The following is a 19752-nucleotide window of genomic DNA, read 5'->3' on the forward strand; positions in this document are numbered from 1 at the left end:
TGTGTGGTGACAGAGTTCATGAATGACTGTAGGAGGTGACAGGCACTACCTTTTGTGCCCTTGAAAAAAGCTTTTTTTAGTTGGCTAAAAGGCTTTTCTCCATGGAAGGTGTATTTTCCCCAAAATAAACCTCAAGTGTGTATCACTACCAGAATGCCAGTGGATCAAAAGGCCTTTCTTTTTATTCCTGCTCTTCCCAGAAAATGAAAAATGTTCCTTTGTTACCTAAAATATCTGCGCCAGAATGGAGTGTTGTCTCCTAGCGCAGTGCTTATTATTGTGGCTAATTTGGTCACATGTGTTTGAGGCAGAACAATGCCTTAGAAATTTTAAAAAGCAAAACAGCAATCTGAAGCATTTGTTGTAATGAGATGTAAATTGCCAACATCGGGAGTGGAGCCGACTAAAATTTGCAATGAAGCAGCTCCCCCTCCCCCCGCCACACGTCTCCCCCCCCCCCACATACACACCACATCTTAAATTAAAAGCTCTAGAGCCCTCCCTCTGCTCTCCAAGGAAACAACATGGGGCTTTTGTTGGTGGTGGTTGTTGGATTTTGTCCTTTCCTTTCCTGTTTCTGTAATACTGAACGTGTTTTACTGACTGATTCGTTCTCCCCACTCGTCTGCCATTTTCTGAGCCTCTGTCCTGTGCCTGCCTCGCTCCTCAGCTCCTCAGGCAGGAGTTTTCATCAGCCTGCATGGTGTCCCTTGGCCACCGCTCTGTAAGCAGGAAGTGGAGGTTCAGACATGACGTGACTTTCTTAGGATCATTCATCTTGGAGCCAACCCTTACCAAGATGGGCCTTTGACTGGCTTTCCTAGACGCCCCACTTGCTGAGGCTGCAGCCCTGAGTTTGACTTTCTGTATATACAGTGTGCCAGAGAACGGAGGCTGTGGCAGAGAACTGCCACCAGTGTTGAACGGTCCCGACTAGGGTGTTAAGAAATGCTGTTTCTGGAGAGTACAGTGGTGGCCTCGATGTTGACAGAGCTCTGCTAGTCCCTGAAGAGATGAGTGTGGGAAAGGGGGTAGAAATAGTTCCTCTGTACAGGGTCTTGTTCTGAGTACTAGGGGCAAAACCAGACCCGCAGAGACCCGACTCACTGAGTCCATGGTTTAGTAGTCAAAAGTAAGCACACAGTGGATGTGTGGGAGTGGACAGTGGGGTCAGTTTACTAAGTGCCCACTTTGTGCCAGACACTGAGGTTCTCGCGCTCATCCTGGAGTGTGTGTGTGTGCGTTTGCGTGTGCGTGCGCGTGCGTGCGTGCGTGTATGTGTGTGTGTGCGTGTGTGTGTGCGTGTGTGTGTGTGTGTGTGTGTGCGCGTGCGCGCGTGTGTGTTTAACTCAGTTTAGGTTTCAATCTAGTCAAGTCGTTCTCTCATTCACGTGAGGCTAGGTCAGAGATGTGTATATTATCTCTTGTGATGAGAATCTGCCCAGGCCGTCCTGGTTTCTGACATAAAAGGACTGGCCAGCCCCTGCCTCTGCTCAGCTGCCCAGCTTAGTTGAGGCATCAGATGCCACTATGGAGTGGGGATGGTGTCAGGGAGGGCACAAAAGAGCCTTTCTCCTGGAGCCAAGTCTCAGCCCTCCTATACAATACATGTGAACCCGGTGTTTAATACCGAGCCAGGAGGGGAGAGCCGCCTCTATTGGAAGGGTCTGGTGGTCTTAGGGGAGAAGTGGCACTTGAGTCAGGCCTTGATTGACAATTGTACAAAAGGCACAGCACAAGCACAGCCTCTGAGACCAAAGAGGAGGTATCTGTGTGGAGAGCTAGGGAGGCCACGTGGACTAGAAAGGCGTCTCAGGAGAGTGACCCTCATCTCCTGTCCTCTATCTCTGCCTAATGGGTGTAGAGTCCTTTGTCAGAACCATAGCCTCCAGAACCGTCCATTCGGAGTAGCTGCTTCTGGTGTATCTAGTTCTGATTTCTGCTTCTTGGACTGTACATAAGGTTACGGGCATTCCTTCCTACCCACAATTCTTCCTCCAAGCCCCTACTTCACAGCATGCCCATCAAAGACCTTTCCTTCCAGCCTCTTTGCCCTCCTGTCATAGTGAGTTTGCCGAGAGCCCGCCCTGTGCCGGGTACTACTGCGGCTCTACAGCTGCACTGTGCGTAAATCTGCTCTTGAAGGCTTCACAGTGTAACACCGCAAAAGGATGGGGTAGTTGGCGACACACACAGCTGACAAGTTATGACACAGAGACTACCATCTAGGAGCACGGCATCTGGAGGAAGCCACCTGACTGGATACTGGGCAGATAGAAAGGAGCCTTCAATGCGTATTTAACAGTCCAGAGACCCTGGACAATACAATACACAAAACTGAGCAGAGGAGTCAGAGGAGTCCATCCAAATTCTAGACAGAGAGCGACTGGTTGTCCTCAGCCTTCATGGTCCGTGGGGTGGGGAGTGGTCATAGTAAGTGCGAGGTGGTGGTAAGCAGGGAGGAACAGTGTCGTGGTCGTGTGGAAGTTATCGTCTGCAGCCACTGAGCCCCTGAATTCTCCTTGTTTGAGACAAGGTCTCATGTGGCCCAGGCTGGTCTGCAACTTGCTATCCAGATGAGGCTGACTTTGAATGTCTGATCCTCCCAAACATGAGTGCTGGGATTAGGGCCTTTGCCTAACAGTCTTCTCTCTTGAAAGGAAAAGGAGGTTCTGAGGACTTTGCAAAGATGGCCTGAGAGCAGGTGGCTGCAATGGCCTTCTCAGCTTCTGTCTCTTCTCTGTCCCTGACAGCAGAACAGAACGAGATGGGAAACACCTCAGCCTGTCCCTAGGGAAAGTAGAGTAATCACATTTTCTAGATCCGAGGAAAGAGCAACTGTTTTACTTATTCATATCTTGAAAATTCACACCTGTAGTAGAGAAACTTCGGCATGTGCTTGGGGACGGTAGCTTCATTCTTTGTTATGATCCTTTTTTTCTTAGCAAACATTTGGAGAACAACTACCAAGTTTGGGGCATAAGAGGAAAAATAAGAGCCGGGCCTGACTTTAGAAAGCACACTTAGGAGATGCTGTCCGAAAGATAAAGATGCTATCTGTCCTTCACTCCACAGCTTCTTCATCTGCAGCTCATTCTCTGTTAGTTAGGAAATTAAAGATGCAGAGTGAGCTATGGGGCTCAGTCTGTACCAACATGCTGTGTGTTCTTTTATCTGCGCCCTTCTGCTCTCTGTCTGTACTGTGGTCAGCTTTGTGGAAAGCTCACGCTTACATACGGAGACTGCAGAGAGTCTGTCTTGCAGTTGGCAGCTACTAGCTTGCGGTTGGTGCTGTATTCTGGGAAGACCCGTCCTAAGGACTTCTATTAGCAAACTCAGAGGGACATTCCCTCCATCGGCCAAAATCTAGGATATGTCAGCTGAGCCTAGAGTTGCAGCCAGACCATTACATAAAGCGTTAGGGAATAAGAGCTTGGAATCCAGTCATGCATGTGGCCAGGACAAGAAGCTGCACCCTAAATTCTCCACTTTCTTAAGTTAAACACATAGCAACATACAGTTCCATGATTTTAGTCAAGGCCAGGATCTGAAACTATACATAGGCTTTTGAAGTTGTTCTCCCAGGCAAGTTAATTGAGTCGATTGGCTGTATTTACCCATTTTCTCTGTTCTTTGATAATCAAGACACAATGGGTGATTTAAAAGGAAAAAAAAAAAGAGCTGTCATTTGTCATTTAAAAAACTAGTAAAGAAAAAAAAGCCCCCCCCCAACAGCAACCATTTCCCCTGCTTCCTTTCACTGTTTAAAATCTCACATAATTTGTGTTGATTGCATTAAAATAAAATTATGAGCGATCACTCTATCAAGCAATCAGGAGTTTACTCTGTGTTGGATTTTAATTTCTTGGTTGGAATGCCCTTGCTCAGATGCTAGGTCCCCAGTAGGAGCTCTTTCCATTTCTCCCCATAGCGTTCCTCATTTTCCTTCCTTCACATGGCCTCTCCATCACAGGCTCCAGGGATGAGTTTGTTGGCAAGCCCATAATTTGCATATTCTAGTTACTGTCATCCCTTCTCCAGCAGTCTTAACAGACCCTCCTTCCTGTGGGGGAAGTTGGGTCTCCTGCCATTCTACATAGATAGACACCCTAGAAGGTGTCCCCCAATCGTCCCTAATTACTAAAGTCTAGTTAACTCTTGCCCTCTGATTCCACCTGATGACATTCATGCCTCTATTGCTCTGGAGTCCGGGTTTAAGTGTAGCAAAACTGAGCTAGCTTTTTTTTTTTTTTTAATTCCATTGCCACTATGTGCTGATAGATGCATAGTTAAGAATATTTGCCTTTGATTTTCCTTGGAGTTCTAGACAGATCTCTTTTCTTAACTGCCTAGGTCCCGCCATTGACTTGGAAAAAGTAAAGTCAGAATGTCTCGAGCCCGAGCCGGAGTTACGGAGCGCTTTCAGTGAGGAAGCAAATACGTCGTCCTATTACCCCGCTCCTGCGCCTGTCATGGACAAGTATATCCTAGACAATGGCAAGGTAGTGTTTTCAGCTCAATCTCCATCCCCCAGGTGCTTGCTAGTCAGAGGAAAGGTGGCGAGTGCGGCCTCCCAGCCTAGCCCCGGTGACTGTGGAATTTATGACTTGGTAGCATAGGTTTGCTGGGACTTCCTCTTCTTCCTCTTTAAAAAGCTATTGTGTCAAAATAACTATGAAACTAACCTCACATTTTAGAACAGCTTATTAATGAGAAAGTTTTTTTTTTAAAAAAATTCCTTTAATAGTTCAATGAAATTCTTCCTACTTTCCTTTGAAACCAGGTGTCCAGAGTATACACGGCGAACTCAGAGTGAATTACCCGCTTATAGATAGCAACTTGGTGTATATTCACCCAACATTTAGAGAGTAGATGTCCTCATCCTCCAGCTCCCTGCTGGGGGTACAAGGCAAATGACCTGTACTCCTTGTCTTCCAATCACTGACCGACAACTCTAGGGCTACGCCTAGCTCCTCACATTTTCTCTCATGACTCCTGGAAATCAATCATGAAAGAGCACATAAGGAGCAGAATGTCAGGGCCCTCTGTCAAGGCCCTGGTAAACCCCGTTACACCCTCTGCCACTACCACATACATTTCAGACTCACCTCTTTTTGGCCCCCAGGAGTCATCTGCGTCAGCCCATTTATCTTACCTCATGCTTTGAGTGATCTCTGTTTATCTGATATCGTTCCCCAGTGAAAGGAAAAGGTTGTTTGATAACTGTTTGGCCTGAACCAAAGAAAATGTGGTCGAGCTGAGGGAAAGAAGCGTGCTTCTCTTCAGGGCTCTCTTGGATGTTCTGCCATGCCCTCCGTCTCTCTCTGAACGCTTACTCCTCTGCAGGGACAGGACTTGATGGACCAGGGCATAGCCTTGTATTTGCTTCACTCAAGAAGCTTTTAGAGTAAGCTTTGTAGGGGTAAGGTTGGGAGACTGAGCCTTAGCTCACAGCATAGCTCGACTCTGTACTTCCCGTGTGATATCAGGCAGGAGGTCCTTGGCCTTGCTGGGCCTCCTTGTCTGTGTCTGTGAAAAGCACACCATAGCGATGCTTTCCATGGGCCATTCTGGACTAAAAGTGTGTATCTAAGTTGGTAAACCTCCCAAATTGAAGATAGAATGGGAGAACCATTCTGGGTCTCTTGATTTCTTTTTAGTCATGATCACATTGTGGAGTGAATGAAGAATTTTTCTTAAGAAACTTCCAAGAAAATCTATTTCCCTCTTGCTTTGAAGGCTGCCAGGCAGCTTCTGAGCCGTGCTGCAAAAGTAACATTCTTTCCCAAGAAAACAGGTCTCAGAACCCTCATTTAATTTTTAACACACACATTAAACGCCTCTTGAAAATGCCTCTTCTGCTTTTCGCCAGCCACTGCTCTGAACTTCACCCAGCTTTGCTTTGAGACTGATTTGTAGTCAGGCAGAGGACTCTAGGAAGAGGGAGGAAAAGAAGCAGACTTTCTAATAACCTTCCTTGACAAGGGAAACTAACATTTTGATCAAATATTACCATAGTTTACTTGAATGAATGGGGTTTGCCACATAGATCACTTTCTGATTCCAATAGGTCTATTGCTTACCTAATATGTTTTTATTAAAAAAAAAACCTCATTGAATCATAAAACTGAAAAAAAAACCATTATACTTAAACATTAAGTAACAGATCCTGAAAATGCACCCGAGCAGGGTCTGATCTGAGCTATACAACAGGTTAGGGGCAGGCGGCAACTGAAAGCCAGATCTCCCGCTCCTAGGCCAGTGCTCTTGGCAGTCTGTCTCACTGTGCCTCTGGAAACTGCTGTATGACAGGTTAGGGGCAGGCGGCAACTGAAAGCCAGATCTCCTGGCTCCTAGGCCAGTGCTCTTGGCAGTCTGTCTCGCTGTGCCTCTGGCAACTGTGCATTGCTCTAGATAGCTGTGAGTGTGCTGACCTCAGCAGCCCTGTCTCAGTTGCTCAGCCTGGACCTGTGATGGGTCTTCCTGGGGCCAAGGGCCCGTTTCTTTCTAAGCTATGGCACTGGCATTGTACTCAGGTGGATGCCAAAAAACATTCTGTTCTCTAAGGAAGAGCTACTCATCAGAAATGAAGCCAAAGCCATGAAGATGTATTAAATGTGCTCGTATGTTTAGTATTGCTTTGAGTTTAGGTTGGTCTTGATCACTCTGCAGGAGGCAGAAGTGGGGAGCCTCGACCTCTCCCCCCTGGAATGTGCCTTGACCAGAAGGACTGAGTCCTGGCTTTGGGTGAGCTGGTGCCTCCCAAGGGGTGTAACCTAACCCTGTGGCAGTTAAATAACACCTCCTGGGTTGTGGAGTGGGTATGCAAAGCTGAGTAGCTCAAAATGACAGGAATCTGTCATCCTAAGGGTATTGCTTCCTTTTCCGGCCAGAGCAATGCGAGAACAGAGATGCCAGTGAGGAAAGAAGGGGCAGGATGTAGCAGCCACTTGCTGTATGTTCTTCTTACATGTAGTTCGTCCCTCTTAGTTCTTGTTTATCCCTCTGTGAGATCGAGGATGATCCGTGTGGTTGAGAAAACTGAGGCTCAGAGAAGTATGGTGACTAGCCCTGGCCAGTGTTAATCACCTGACATACGGAAGAGTGAGTGTCTGCACCCAGGGCTGGCAGCTCAGAGCCCATCCCCCTCCTGTTCTAGCACTGGAAGAAGGAAGTGGATGTATCCAGAGACTTTATAGAAGAATGGACTTACTGGGTTGGTGATGGGATGGAGGAGGTCAGATCTGATAACAAATAGGGAGCCATGCCAAATTCCGAGGGGCTGACATAAAAACACAGAATAGAAGACGGCTGAGGCCATCTAGTTGAAGAGGAAAGCAGTGTTTTAGGGAAGTGGATAGCGGTGATTACAAGGTGAGCTGAACGGAGTAGCCACTGGCAAGAAAGCCAGTCCAGCCTGGCTTTTTTTTCCAATTTCCATCCACCTGAGGTATACTGGACTGGGAGCTGGCGCTGGATGTGGCCTGCAGGTACACAAGACTCAAAGGGAAACCAATAATAAGCAGGGCTTGCCATGTTAGGTGTACACTTTCCAATCACCTTAGCCTCACCTTGATACTAAGGACAGGAGGGCCTGAATCAGGCAGCGCAGATTTGGGACTGAATCTTCACTTTACATTAGCTGATTGTGTGTCTGGGGTTCCCCCTGCCCTAAGTTTGTGTTCACATGTGTGAAATGAGAATAGCAATTTCTGGCAGCTTCTAACTCTAAAGATTCTTAGGAGGATTAAGGAAGTTGGGTTCATTATAGGTACTCAATAATATGGCTCCTTTTCCTTCTGGAACATTGGCTCACATGACTTCATCTCTCTTCCAGAGTAACAGGTGTTGTAGTGTAGACTTACAATCCCAGTAGTTAACAGACTGATTCAGGAGCCTTGCTGCGTGTCTCTCTGGGTTTCTCTTTCAGAATCTAGTCTAGAGCAAAGTCCCTTGTCTCCCTCCCATCTCGGGCAGCTTGTGGCCTCGGTGTCATCAAGGGAGGGACACAGCTCTATCAGGGACCTTGCACTCAGTATGGCTGCTTACCTGGCACAGACTGTCCATCTGCAGTTCAGACGCGAACAGGGAAAAGGCCACATTTGGCCTTGGGCTGTGGTTGCTAAGCCAGCCCCCGGGCAGCACATCTCGCCCCAGGGCTGCTTATCTGTCTGAGCAGAACAAACTGATTAGCAGTGCTGAAGTGCTGGCACAGAGAGGCCAGGTGGATCCCGTTATCTGCCCTCACACGGTGGGCTGAGTGATCTTTTGAGCCAAAGGAGGTGAAGCTAGACGTGGCCTGCAGAGCATTCACTTAGCAACGAGAGTGAGCTGCCAGATCGTTTATTTTGATGGTTAGAAAACCTTAGTAATGGATAAAGGAAGTATTACTGGCTGTCCAGGCTGCCCATCTCTGTGTCCACCTTTCTTCCCAAGCCAAGTTTGAGTAGAAGAATCGTGAATCATTTCTTGAACAATTGTTCTTACATTCAGCCATCAATTTGTGTATGTGTGTGTGCGTGCATGCGTGCGCCATCCCAGGTCAGGACCTTGCTGAGATGTCTCCTGCCCATGTCTTGGTCAGGTCATTATGAAAACAAGGGCCTTTAGCAGAGCCTTCTCACACCCCTTGGAAAAGTCGACTGATTAGGAGGTCCCTCCCCTCCATCCCATAGGGGCTGTTTCTGTCCTCCACACGCTCAGTAGAAATGCAGCCTCAATGGCTATATCCAGGTCAAAACTTTTTTTAATGACAAACATTAGTTTGGGTTTGTGAGTTGCTAAGGGCCACGAGTGAGGACAGGTTTTAAAGCTGTAGCTCATTGCTGGAAGCACAGGGGTACAGTGATTTCTTGGCTATCACTATCACTCTGGCTCTGGCTCCTTCTCTTCCAGGGAGCACAAGATTGTATTCTGGTGTGTGTGCTACCAAACTCAAACCGGATACATTGCGGTTGCATTTAATTGCTTAAAATCCTAGGTGTTCTCAGCCAGAGAGATGAACTTTGAGATGAAATCCAAGTCTCCCACTTCGTAGATGCGGGAGCTGCAGTTTGAGCTGGAGAAGGACTCTCACAGCTACGCTCCTGCTGGCTGCAGAGCCAGGCAGCTGCTCTGCCCCTGCCAGCTGGCAGGGATTTATAACTCAGCTCTAAATTGGAATTATCTAGGGAGCTAAACCATCCTGATGTCTAGGCCACACCCAGACCACATAATTCAGCATCTTGGAGATGAGGCCTGGGCACCAGTGATTGCTATAGCTGGTGAGTTCTGCATGCAGCCTCCACTGTGTTAGCAGGAGGTGTGCCTCAGAATGTGCAGGTAAAAGACTCTGATCCTTCTAGAGTATAACACACATGAGAACATACTGTCCTGAGTATGGGTCAGGCTCAGAGCACCCACGTAATACCACAAGTGCAGCTTAGAATCCCAGATCTGCCACTCACGAGTTGAGTGACATCTGAAGTCACTTCACATCACTGAACTTGATTTTCCCATCCGAAGTGGCAACTGTATCATTGCACCTTCTGTTTAAGAGGGTGAAGTCAGAGCTTTGGAATAAGGCCTGATGCATTGCAAGAATTCCGTAAGTGATGCTGTTGCCGCATCTGTGGCATGAAGCCCTTGTAGTGGAGAAGCGGTGATTTAAAGGACAGCAGCAGCCTCCAGCTGCCTTCCTGTTGGACTAAACAGGTGTGGTGTGATCTCTTTCAGGTTCATCTGGGAAGTGGGATTTGGGTTGACGAGGAGAAATGGCACCAGCTACAAGTCACCCAAGGAGATTCTAAGTACACGAAGAACTTGGCAGTCATGATCTGGGGAACAGATGTTCTGAAAAACAGAAGTGTCACAGGAGTCGCCACAAAAAAAAAGAAGGATGCCATCCCGAAGCCGCCCCTCTCTCCTCACAAGCTAAGCATCGTCAGAGGTAGCACACCCAGTGGAAGCGCCGTGCTGGACGTCCTGGCCTTTACTTTGTTAGAAATATAGTATGCAGGTTTCAATCTGGTGAATGATTGCTGGAGCCCCCATATGCCGGGCCCCAACGGGGACACAGGAGCATAGGGGCAGACATGATAGCTCTCACCAGAGATCTCACTCTGGACGGGACAAATGAATATGGACACAAACGCAACTCAAGGGTGTGGCATGGCAGGCAGGGGGGACAGTGGTTGTGCTGGAAATGGTCAGGAGGGAAGGATCCCAGCGAGAAGGCTGCTGAATAGGCCCTCAGTGCTCATCAGACAGAGATGCGGTGGGTGTGGAGGGGGACTTCTGGAGGCAGAAGCATCTTGAACGGGGGTGCAGATGGGAAAGGGGTGTGTCTAAAGAGCAGTCAAGGTCTAGGCTGGGGAACCTTTTTATTTGAATCATGTCTAGAGCAGTCAATGAGATGAGCAGCAGTTGGTACAGCTCCCTTCCTGGTGCCTGGAAGGCAGGCAAAGAATCGGGGAGCCCTTTGTCTCCCAAAGGTATGGTTATTCTCCATGCTCCCTCTTTCCTTCCTCCCTTTTCTTGTCTCCTCACTCTCTTCTTTCTCCCCCATCCATTCCCTAACTTCTTCCTCTTTTCTAACCGTCTCCTGGGGCGCAAACATAAAAGACGGGACACAGTGTGCACCTACAAGGAGGTCAGTCTCGTGGGGAAATTAAATAAAAGAACAATAGTACTGCACTGTACAGTCAGTACAAAGTAAGAAGTATAAGGAGCAGAGTGAATATAGGAAGTGCTAATTATTCTGAGGATTTGTTATATCCCATTATATTAAAACATCTGTCTTAAGCAGTTTTATATATAGTAACTCACTATCCTATCAACAACCCTACTGTTGGCTGCTGTTTTAGACTTTGCACAGATAAGGAAATTGGGCCCCCCGGGTAGCAGGTACTTTTTCTCAGGTTGTAATAGCAGGAAGAAATTCAGGAGTTCACAGATGGCTTTGGTGTCTGTTCCTAGTTACTGTTCTCTAAATGGCCGGGTCTGCCACATTTTGATGAAGAAAGTGAGACCCACTTAGGGGAATGTCTTGTCTGAGCAGGTCCTGTAGTTGACCACATTCTGGGCCCAAAAGAGTAATGCATCTACGATGCAGCCAGGCGACTGCATCATAGGTCCTCTGAGTTTCGTACAAGATGTGATGAGACAAAGGGCTGCATCAGCTCTGTTGGGGAGGAGGCCGGCTGGAACAGATGGCATTCCAGCTGAGAGTCACCCTGGAAAAGGCAGCCTGTGACAGTTGGAGGAACGGTGGGTCAGCCAGAATAAACTGCGCACGGAGACCAGCACACTCGGGTGAAGTGGTTCAAAGGGAGAAGCGGCTTTACAGCCGAGAGTGGGGTCAGGCAGGTGGGTAATAGCAGGTCTTACAAAGAAGTGAAACGCATAGTAGGCAGCTTGAGAGACTGTCATTTGGAGGGGTGGCATTTGGAGAGATCAAGGAGAGCCAGCACTGTCCCAGACCAAAGTTGGAAAATGGGCAGAAGAGAATGGCCGGTTATGTCATATGTTGTAGAGGTCAAGGTGGCGGGACACTGAGGGATGACGCAGCTCAGCCGAGGTCACAGCTAGAGGGTGTCTGGGTCTGGATTCAAACCCACATGTTCTCACTCTGGTAACACAGGTGTCTCCCCTCCTGGCTAGCCCATGATTAATTGAAGAAGGCAGCCACTTATTTTTAGATAATAAGAGGGACCCTCTAGTCAGCTGCTGTCTGAAACGGTGCAGCTTTATTCCAGAGGTCACCCTGAGAAAGGCCTTCTCAGAAAGGCCCCCCTGTTTCACCCGTCAGTGCCAACCATACCCTCAGATAACTGTCGTGTGTGGGTATGAAGCTAACTGCCCAGAGTCTGCCTCCCTTACAAGAGACTGTCACTGACTTCCCCGTGTTCATTGCCCAGTGTAGTTCCAGCACTAAACAAGGTTGAACACATGAAGCCCCCAGACCTTGGTGGAACCGACCCTGCCCCACACTAGATAGGACTTTTTACTTCCTCCCTTGTTCTTGTCTCTCTTTAGATAATATAAATCTTTAGCCGTTTGCTAATTATTTCCCTCTTTTGTTCCCTTGGCTGAAAACCTATGTGCTTTTTTTGTTTTTGTTTTTTGAGACAGGTTACTCTGTAGACCAGGCTGACCACAAGCTCCTAGTTATCCTCCTGCCTCCACTCTCTGTTACACTGCCCGTTACAGGTTCTGCACAGCATTACTTGCCTGTTTGAAACTTATCTTTCTCCCTTGCCTCCATTAGAAGCTCAGCTTCATGGGCATCTTGTTCAGGGCTTATATGCAGTAAGCATTTAAGAATATTGACCTTTCCCATGCAGCCTTCAGCCAGCCCTTCTGTGTTCCCTCTCTTAATGAATAGCATAGCCAGACAGGTGCGTCCCCATCCCCCTTCCTGCCTCTCCATCCTTCCTGTTTCTAAATACCTCGCAAACCCTTTCTGTTTGTCTAGACCCACTACTTTAATAATCAGGCCTAGCCTTGTGCTCCCTGGCTCCACCCCGAAGCCTCCAGACCCCTCCCCTTATTATGTAACCGGGGTGACCTCTCAGAAAACAGATCTGACCTCTCACTACCATCCACCCCAGCCAGTGCAAAGTCCCCATGATTAGAGGGTAAACTTAGCATAACATACAGGCACGTTCACAGCCTGGCCGCTGGCTATAGTTCTGCCTGTAGATTTTAGTTATTAGCAGAATGAACTGAACAAGCCTCTTTTGCTATCGCCTTGGGACCTGCAAGTGTTATTCCTCATGCCTAGAATAGTCACGGCCGCTCTACCTGTGCTGGTGTACCATTTGCCTGGGCTCTTACCCCCCAAGAGACTCCTCAAGACCTCTTACTGCAGCTGGGTGTGTCCACCATGTGTCCCAGAGCACCCAGTATCTGGCTCAGTTCTTTTTTCTTGGTGGCTTCCTAGGACCCTCAGCTCTAACAGAGTGAGCCAAGCCCAGACTGGGGTTTCAGGCTTCAGGCGTCTGCATGAGTCTCTTGTCATGCTGAAATACGAGGGCCATGTTTTCCTTCCTCACTACAGCCCGGCCGGTCTGTGTGCCGTCCCACCACACAGTCACCATTTTTCACCTAATTATCTGAACGATTCCAGCGTGCCTTCAGCTGGTTCCTCCTGGGCAAGCTGTCTGGAGGACTGAGACTGTTTGTGTGTGTGTGTTGTGAGCATACTTTGTCGCGTTGGGTGCATAAAAGTGGCAGAAGCCTTCATGCTCACAGCGCTGGGAGGATTTTCTCATCTCTTTGATGTTAAAATCATTCCCTAGCAGATAGTAGAACGATAGGAGAATGCTGACCCTGCTGTAGAGAGACGAAAGCTGGAGGACAGAGCTGGCTCTTGCTCCGATGACAAGCTCCGAAATGACAGTTAAACCTTATTAAGGTCGAATGACCTTTTGCGGAGTATCCGAGCTTTCTAAATGAGCCGCAGCATTGCGTTCTGGTTAATTTTTATAACTTTTTTAATAGGACACATTAGCGCTGTTATAAACCTTGTTAATTAAGCAATAATCTCAAATGCTCCCTCGCAGAGGGACACGTTCCCAGCATCTGCAGGTGATTAATAGCTAGAGTCGAACAAAAGCCTTTTAATCAACCTGAGGGGCCATTCAGAGCTGCTACCCCAGGAAATGAAAATGATTGGAATTCTGTAGGGGCCTCCTGAACACATTCTTCAACGTGTGCCCTTCTCTTTCCATTTCTTCTCTGGAGGCCATCACCCCTACCATCCTGTCTTACGCTTCTCTCTCCTGCCTTTGCTGTCTCGGAGAGCCCTGGAGAGACAAAGCTCCCTAGATTACCTCGTGTGGCACACCACTGGATAGCAACACTTATCCCAGGGTCCTCTCAGAGGTGTCTGGGATGAGAGCCACAGACTTCTCCCTGATTAGATTAGGTCAAAGCAAGGTTGCTTGACAGATAGCATGGCCCTCATTTAGGGAAGTGGGGGATGATTGGATTTTTATCAGATTGCAATCTGCACTTCCAGAGGAAACTCTATAGGCGTGGGAGCAGCTTGCTAGGTAGACCTCCGTCTCCTCACTCAGCTGGGTAGTTCCAAGCAGAAGAGAATGAGCAGGGCTTAAGGTGAAAACCAGAGCAGGGATCTTCTGGGAGGAGATGGTGAGGACACTTGCTTTGTGGGGTGCTCCAGAAAGGGAAGGGGTGATAAGTAGACAGAGCAGAAGACCTGGTTGCCCATCTTCTTATCTCAGTCCTTACAGACGAGTGAAGTTTGATGAGCTGGGCAGTCAGGGGTGGTAAGGAGGCAGTGGAGGCCAGTTAAGGCACCTCTGAGTAAAGCTCTTCTCAGTGGAAAGGAGCAGGTGAGCCAGAGTAAGCACGTTTGTGGCACACACACCCACAGCATGGATGGCAAGAACGGGTAGTCCCTACCCATACTTGGAAAGACAGCCATAGGTTCTGACCTAAATGGTCCTTTACTCTAGTTCCCAGGCTCCTCCCATGTGAATGGCAGGCTTAGAACAAGTTGGGCTTACAAGATAATGCCCTGAATCACCTCTGTGTACTGACTCCAGAAAGGCCACACTGTGGTCATCCATCACCATTCCTATGGTTGTGTTCTCATTCTGTTTTCTAAGTGAGGAAACTCAAAATCAAAGAATGTGCGGTTTCTCCCATGATTATACACCCTGCCCATACTTGGGCCTGGAATATGTTTGGGTGGTTGCGTGTGTGTGTGTGTGTGTGTGTGTGTGTGTGTGTGTGTGTACACACCTAGAGGCGAGGAGTCAAGTCTTGTTTCTCTGGTGCCATCCACCCTATTTTTTTTTGAGACAGGGTCTCTTCACTGGCCTATAACTCACCAATTATTCTGGGATGTCTAACCAATGAGCCCCAGGAATCCACTTGTCTCCACCTCCTTAGTTTTGGGATTAGAAGCATGCACCACCATGTCTGGATATTTTTGTATGAGTTCTGGGTATGGAAGTCATGTCTTCCTGCTTTCAAGGCAAAAACTTTCCCAACTGAGTTATCTCCCTACATGTTAAATGCAGAGTTTTTAGATGTTTTCAGTCTTCCCTGGAAAAGCATTCAGTCAGTCACTCATCATATACGTATGTCCTTTATCACCTGTGCGAGGACCTGGGAAATGAACAGTCGCATAGACATAAAATTGTAACCATCCCATATGGACATAGGATTCATTATTGCTTGAAAGGGGCTTCCAAATGTTTATCCCACATGCTTCCTGGAATCATTCTAAAAGCTGCTCTGGAGTTTGTTGTCCTTGTTGATGATGTGCGAATTCTAGGACAATCATTTGTACCAAGTCTCCAGGCTCTAGTCAGGCCTTGTCCAGGCTGACTCTGCTTCACCATGGCAACTAGTAAGACCCCTCAGAGAGCAGCTGTCCCAGGCCTCAGTAGCAGTCACCCCTTCACACACACAATCTTAGTGGTGTGACAGTGTCAAGTGCTAGTGACATTATAGGGCGACCAGGACTGACTTGCATGCAGTACCACTTGGGAGTGGCCTTCAGCATGTTTTGGAAATCAATTTACCGAGCATCACCTAGTGAAGCTGAGTAGGCATACTCTCTAATAGTTATTTGACATTGCCAAGCTTAGGTTGGCACTTAGAGAGTTTCTTGGATAAATACCCTCGGCTGTGGGCAAGGTTGTTTGTGGGCAATCAAATGCACAGTTAAAAGTAGGATAAAGTCATGGCAGAGCGTGTCTCAGCAACGAAGGTGCTGACTTTCCTGGGTGACCTGCCGCTGCATTCTGTAATATTGTGTGTTCCACTGAGTCAAATCAGCAAGGCAGAACAATAAAGAGATGGACACATTTATTAAAAGGCTGAAGACAGGAAAAAAAATGTTTAGGGACAGATACCCACATGATAACGTTAAGAGAAGATGAAGTTTGATGAAGATGGGGAGAGCGAGAAGCTCAGCATCAGGTTCTAGAGGGATGTATTAATCTGGCTAATGGGCTTATCATCATTGATAATTTTAGACAGGGTCACAGTATGTATGAACTCAATATGTAGTCCAGGGCTGACACCTGGTTTTACCTTTATTTTTAAAGTACACACTTAATAATGTGTATCTCTATTTATGGCAGGACTTTAGATATATAACCATGTAAGATAATGTGAACCAGTATTTGAAAGTGGGTCAGGAGGCATGTCCTCTTTCTTCTCCTTGAAAGGCTTGTTCTCAAATTCGTCATTAACCCTTGACCTTCCTGTCTCTTCCCTCTGTCTAGAGTGTTTGTATGACAGAATAGCACAAGAAACAGTGGACGAAACAGAAATTGCACAGAGACTCTCCAAAGTCAACAAGTACATCTGTGAGAAAATCATGGATATCAACAAATCTTGTAAAAATGAAGAACGAAGGGAAGCAAAATACAATTTGCAATAAACTTTGGATTTTTTCATAAAGCCTTTGCATTTTTCTTGTGTGGTGTGTGCATTACGGGCGACAGTGCCATCCAAATAGACCCCGCCAGGCACGGCCATGTCTTGGCAGAGGGCCTTCAGGGCGCTGAGGTCCCTGTCTTATCTGGACTTGGACTTCCTACTTCGAAGAAGGCAGATGGATTTGCTGAGGCTCAGCAGAGCCTCACACCGCAACCAGTGTTGTTGAGGGATGGGGAAGCACTTTTCACGGGCTGTGAGGCATCAGAGAACCTGTTGGGACCACAGTACGAACTGTTATTTTTACCATTGGAGCACATCTATCTCTGCTCCTCTAGTTTGTTCTATAATAAAACTCCATTAATTCTTGATGTAGACAATTGTGCTCTTTTTTATATAATAGTAAACCTGTGTGCTGCATGTGGCCTGCAAAGCCCTCTCAGGAGCAAGATCCCACAAGGGTCATGGGTCCTGTGATGGCTCTAAGGGTCTCCAAAGCATCTCACCCTCTCTGACTTCAAAGGATGAGTCTTGGATCACTTAGCTTTTCCCAGATGATCTGCAACTAGCATCTGAAAAAATAAGCTTCCCCGATTATTTGAGCCTACTTTTGTAAAGAAATGGGTACTGAGGGCCTAATAATGTTAGCTGTGGTGTACAGGGTTGCCAGAAAATGAGATACATCAGTGGCTAGCTGTTTGTTTATTCTCTTTTATCTCAAACGATCTTTCAGGTTTACATAATCGTTTATCTGCTTCTTTATTTGGTTGGTGGATCTTTATGGTGCCTGGCACGTGCTTTTGGCAAAGCACTTTCTATCTTCCTTGTGGACTTGCACTTTTCTTTATGCAATGCCAATAAAGTAAGTGTGGCATTTTGGAAAGGGCAAGGGCTTTGGACAAATGCCTCTAGGTTCTAAGCCTGGCTCTCCTGCTTGTGCTGGCATTAACATAACCTCCTTGTACCTCCATTTTCTGTTCCGTAAAAAAGAAAACCTGCCTCACAGAGTCACTCTAAGGATTAGAGATAAAATGTATAAAGTGTTCAATAAATGTCAGCAATTGTTGTTACCTTCATTTTTGATTTTGGACTTTTGGACATTGGTGGAAAGCTTTGATCTGTAGTTGTTGTAACTCTTTAACCTTTAATGATCTATAAACAAAAGCTCAAGGTTACTGCATTAAATAGGTAGAGTGGGTACCATATTTCAGTAAAGCCAGTAATCCTTTGTTATATAATAATAAACTTAATGATCCTTTGTTGACCAGTGGGTGCTCACCATAGGATATTTTGACAAGAATTCTCTTGTGGAGTATTTCCCCCAGCTCTCTGTAAAGCAGCAGTGTGGTCTTCACACAAAGGCTTCACTTTTCAGAGTCCTTAGCAGTAGAATGAGGACATCAGGCAATGGGGGAGAATAATAGTAACGGGTTATATGGCAGGATTTGCCTACATGTTGAGCATGGTTAGCTTTCATGAGGTGGGGAAAGTTTGTGGTCGGTGTCCAGCAAGTTCTTGCTAAGATGTGTTCCCTTTTCAGATGGGCCTGGTGGCCCACACCTGTCACCCTAGTACTTGGGAGGTAAGGCAGGAAGGTCAGGAGTTCAAGGCCAGCTTTAGCTGCAGTGTGTCTCAAGTTGTTGTGTTGCTGTGATCAAACACCATGACCAGGAAGTGACCTGAAGAGGAAGGGTTTATTTCAGCTTCTAGTCCTGATCACAGCCCATCATGAAGGCAGGAACTCATCTAGAGGCACTAACTGAAGCAGAGACCGCCTAAGAATGCTGGTTGCTTAGCCCCGGCCCCCCCTCCCCGCATGCCTTGCTCACCTTGTTTTCTTATACAGTCCAGGACAATCTTGCCCAGGGCTGGCTTCCGCCACAAAGTGCTGGGCCCTCCTACATTAATGATCAATCAAGAAAACACTCCACAGCTTGCCTACAGCCCAATCTCCATTGAGAAGGTCTCTTTCCAGGTGACTTCAGCTTGTGTCAAGTTGACAGAACCCTAGCTAGCACAGTGAGCAGGAGGGCATGAGACCAGCTAGGACTACAGGAGACTCTGTCTCAAAAGAAAGAAAGAAAGAAAGAAAGAAAGAAAGAAAGAAAGAAAGAAAGAAAGAAAGAAAGAAAGAAAGAAAGAAAGAAAGAAGAAAAGAAAATCTGTTCACTTTTATACTATCAGGCAGCTAGGGCCTAAGTGATTCGAAATGCCTGAGAAGATAAAGCTTATGTTAAGGTTGACCTCATCCCTTTTTTTCCCAAAAGGTAAAGAAAATACAGGCACCCAGAGGCTGTGTCTGTGCCTCAAAGACTAGACCAACGGACTCAGGAGCCTCCCTGGTGTGTGCCAGTTCAGTGAGGGAGACAGCAATAGCTAGAGTAAAAATACCCGGTGGATATGAGAGCGCTTATCGTGTGAATGACTTATTTATGATGCACATGTTGAGGGCAACCGGACTGTCAAAGACTGGGACCTGGGTTTAAGTCCTGGTTTTGCTACTCTGTGCCTGTTGCTTGACTGCTGATAATGACCCCCAATTCAGAATTGTGCCGAGGAAGCAGATACTACCCAGGAAAGGGCTCCATGAGTCACTCTTCCCAGCTACTGTTCCCCATAGACTGTTTGCAACACTTGGTCTCCAGCTGATAGGGCTGTTGGGGAAGGTTCTGGGAACTTCTAGAGATGGGGCCTAAATGGCAAAGCTTGGTCATTGGAGGTAAGGCTTTTAAGCAAGTATCCAGCCCCCAGATCCTATTGGCACTGGACTTCCTGATCCACCATGTGGCTAGCTTCTGCCCCATGCTCCTGCCACAACGTAAGCCCCTCCCGCATGCCTTTCCCTGCCACAATGAATAAAAACCATCTGCAATCATGAAGCCAAAATGAATCTTTCATCTTTGTCATAGTTTTTTTTTGCCTTTGTCAACTTGACAAAGCCTAACCATGCTTGGGAAGAAGGGCCCTCAACTGAGTAATTGCTTCTCACAGATCAGCCTGTTGCGTGTCTGTGAGTCATTTTCTTGATTATTGATTGTTGTGGGAGAACCCAACCTGTTGTGGGCAGAGCTATCTTTAGGTGGGTGGTCGTGGGCTGTGTAAGAACTGGAGCTGGACGGGACTATGGGAGTAAGCCAATAAGCAACAATCCAGACGACTTCTGCCTTGAGCTCCTGCCTTAGCACCCCTGGATGATGGACCACTCACAAGTCAAGTTAACTCTTCCTGCACAAATTGCTTTTGGTAAGAATATTTAACACGTCAAGAGAAACCTACCTGGGATATGACAAGTATTGTGCCCATAGTGATATGAAAGAACGTAATGAAATCACACACACACACACACACACA

At 47.1% G+C, this 19752-nt stretch overlaps 1 protein-coding gene across 5 annotated transcripts in view; it reads left to right on the top strand.

Moving 5' to 3' along the window:
- Positions 1-19752, top strand: part of Bend5 (BEN domain containing 5) — a 234392-nt gene that overhangs the window by 28591 nt on the left and 186049 nt on the right. For 3 of the 5 annotated variants that reach the window (XM_026782015.1, XM_026782016.1, XM_026782017.1), the window contains exons 4-5: positions 4354-4502; positions 9715-9928. In XM_026782015.1, coding sequence (XP_026637816.1) covers positions 4354-4502; positions 9715-9928 — 363 coding nt within the window. Of the gene's footprint in view, positions 1-4353; positions 4503-9714; positions 9929-16247; positions 16774-19752 lie in introns of those variants that run through there. The other 2 variants (XM_005353591.2, XM_026782018.1) reach the window with 2 other exon arrangements.

The sequence above is a fragment of the Microtus ochrogaster genome, chromosome 10 (assembly GCF_000317375.1).
Source record: "Microtus ochrogaster isolate Prairie Vole_2 chromosome 10, MicOch1.0, whole genome shotgun sequence".
Classification (NCBI taxonomy): Eukaryota; Metazoa; Chordata; class Mammalia; order Rodentia; family Cricetidae; genus Microtus; species Microtus ochrogaster.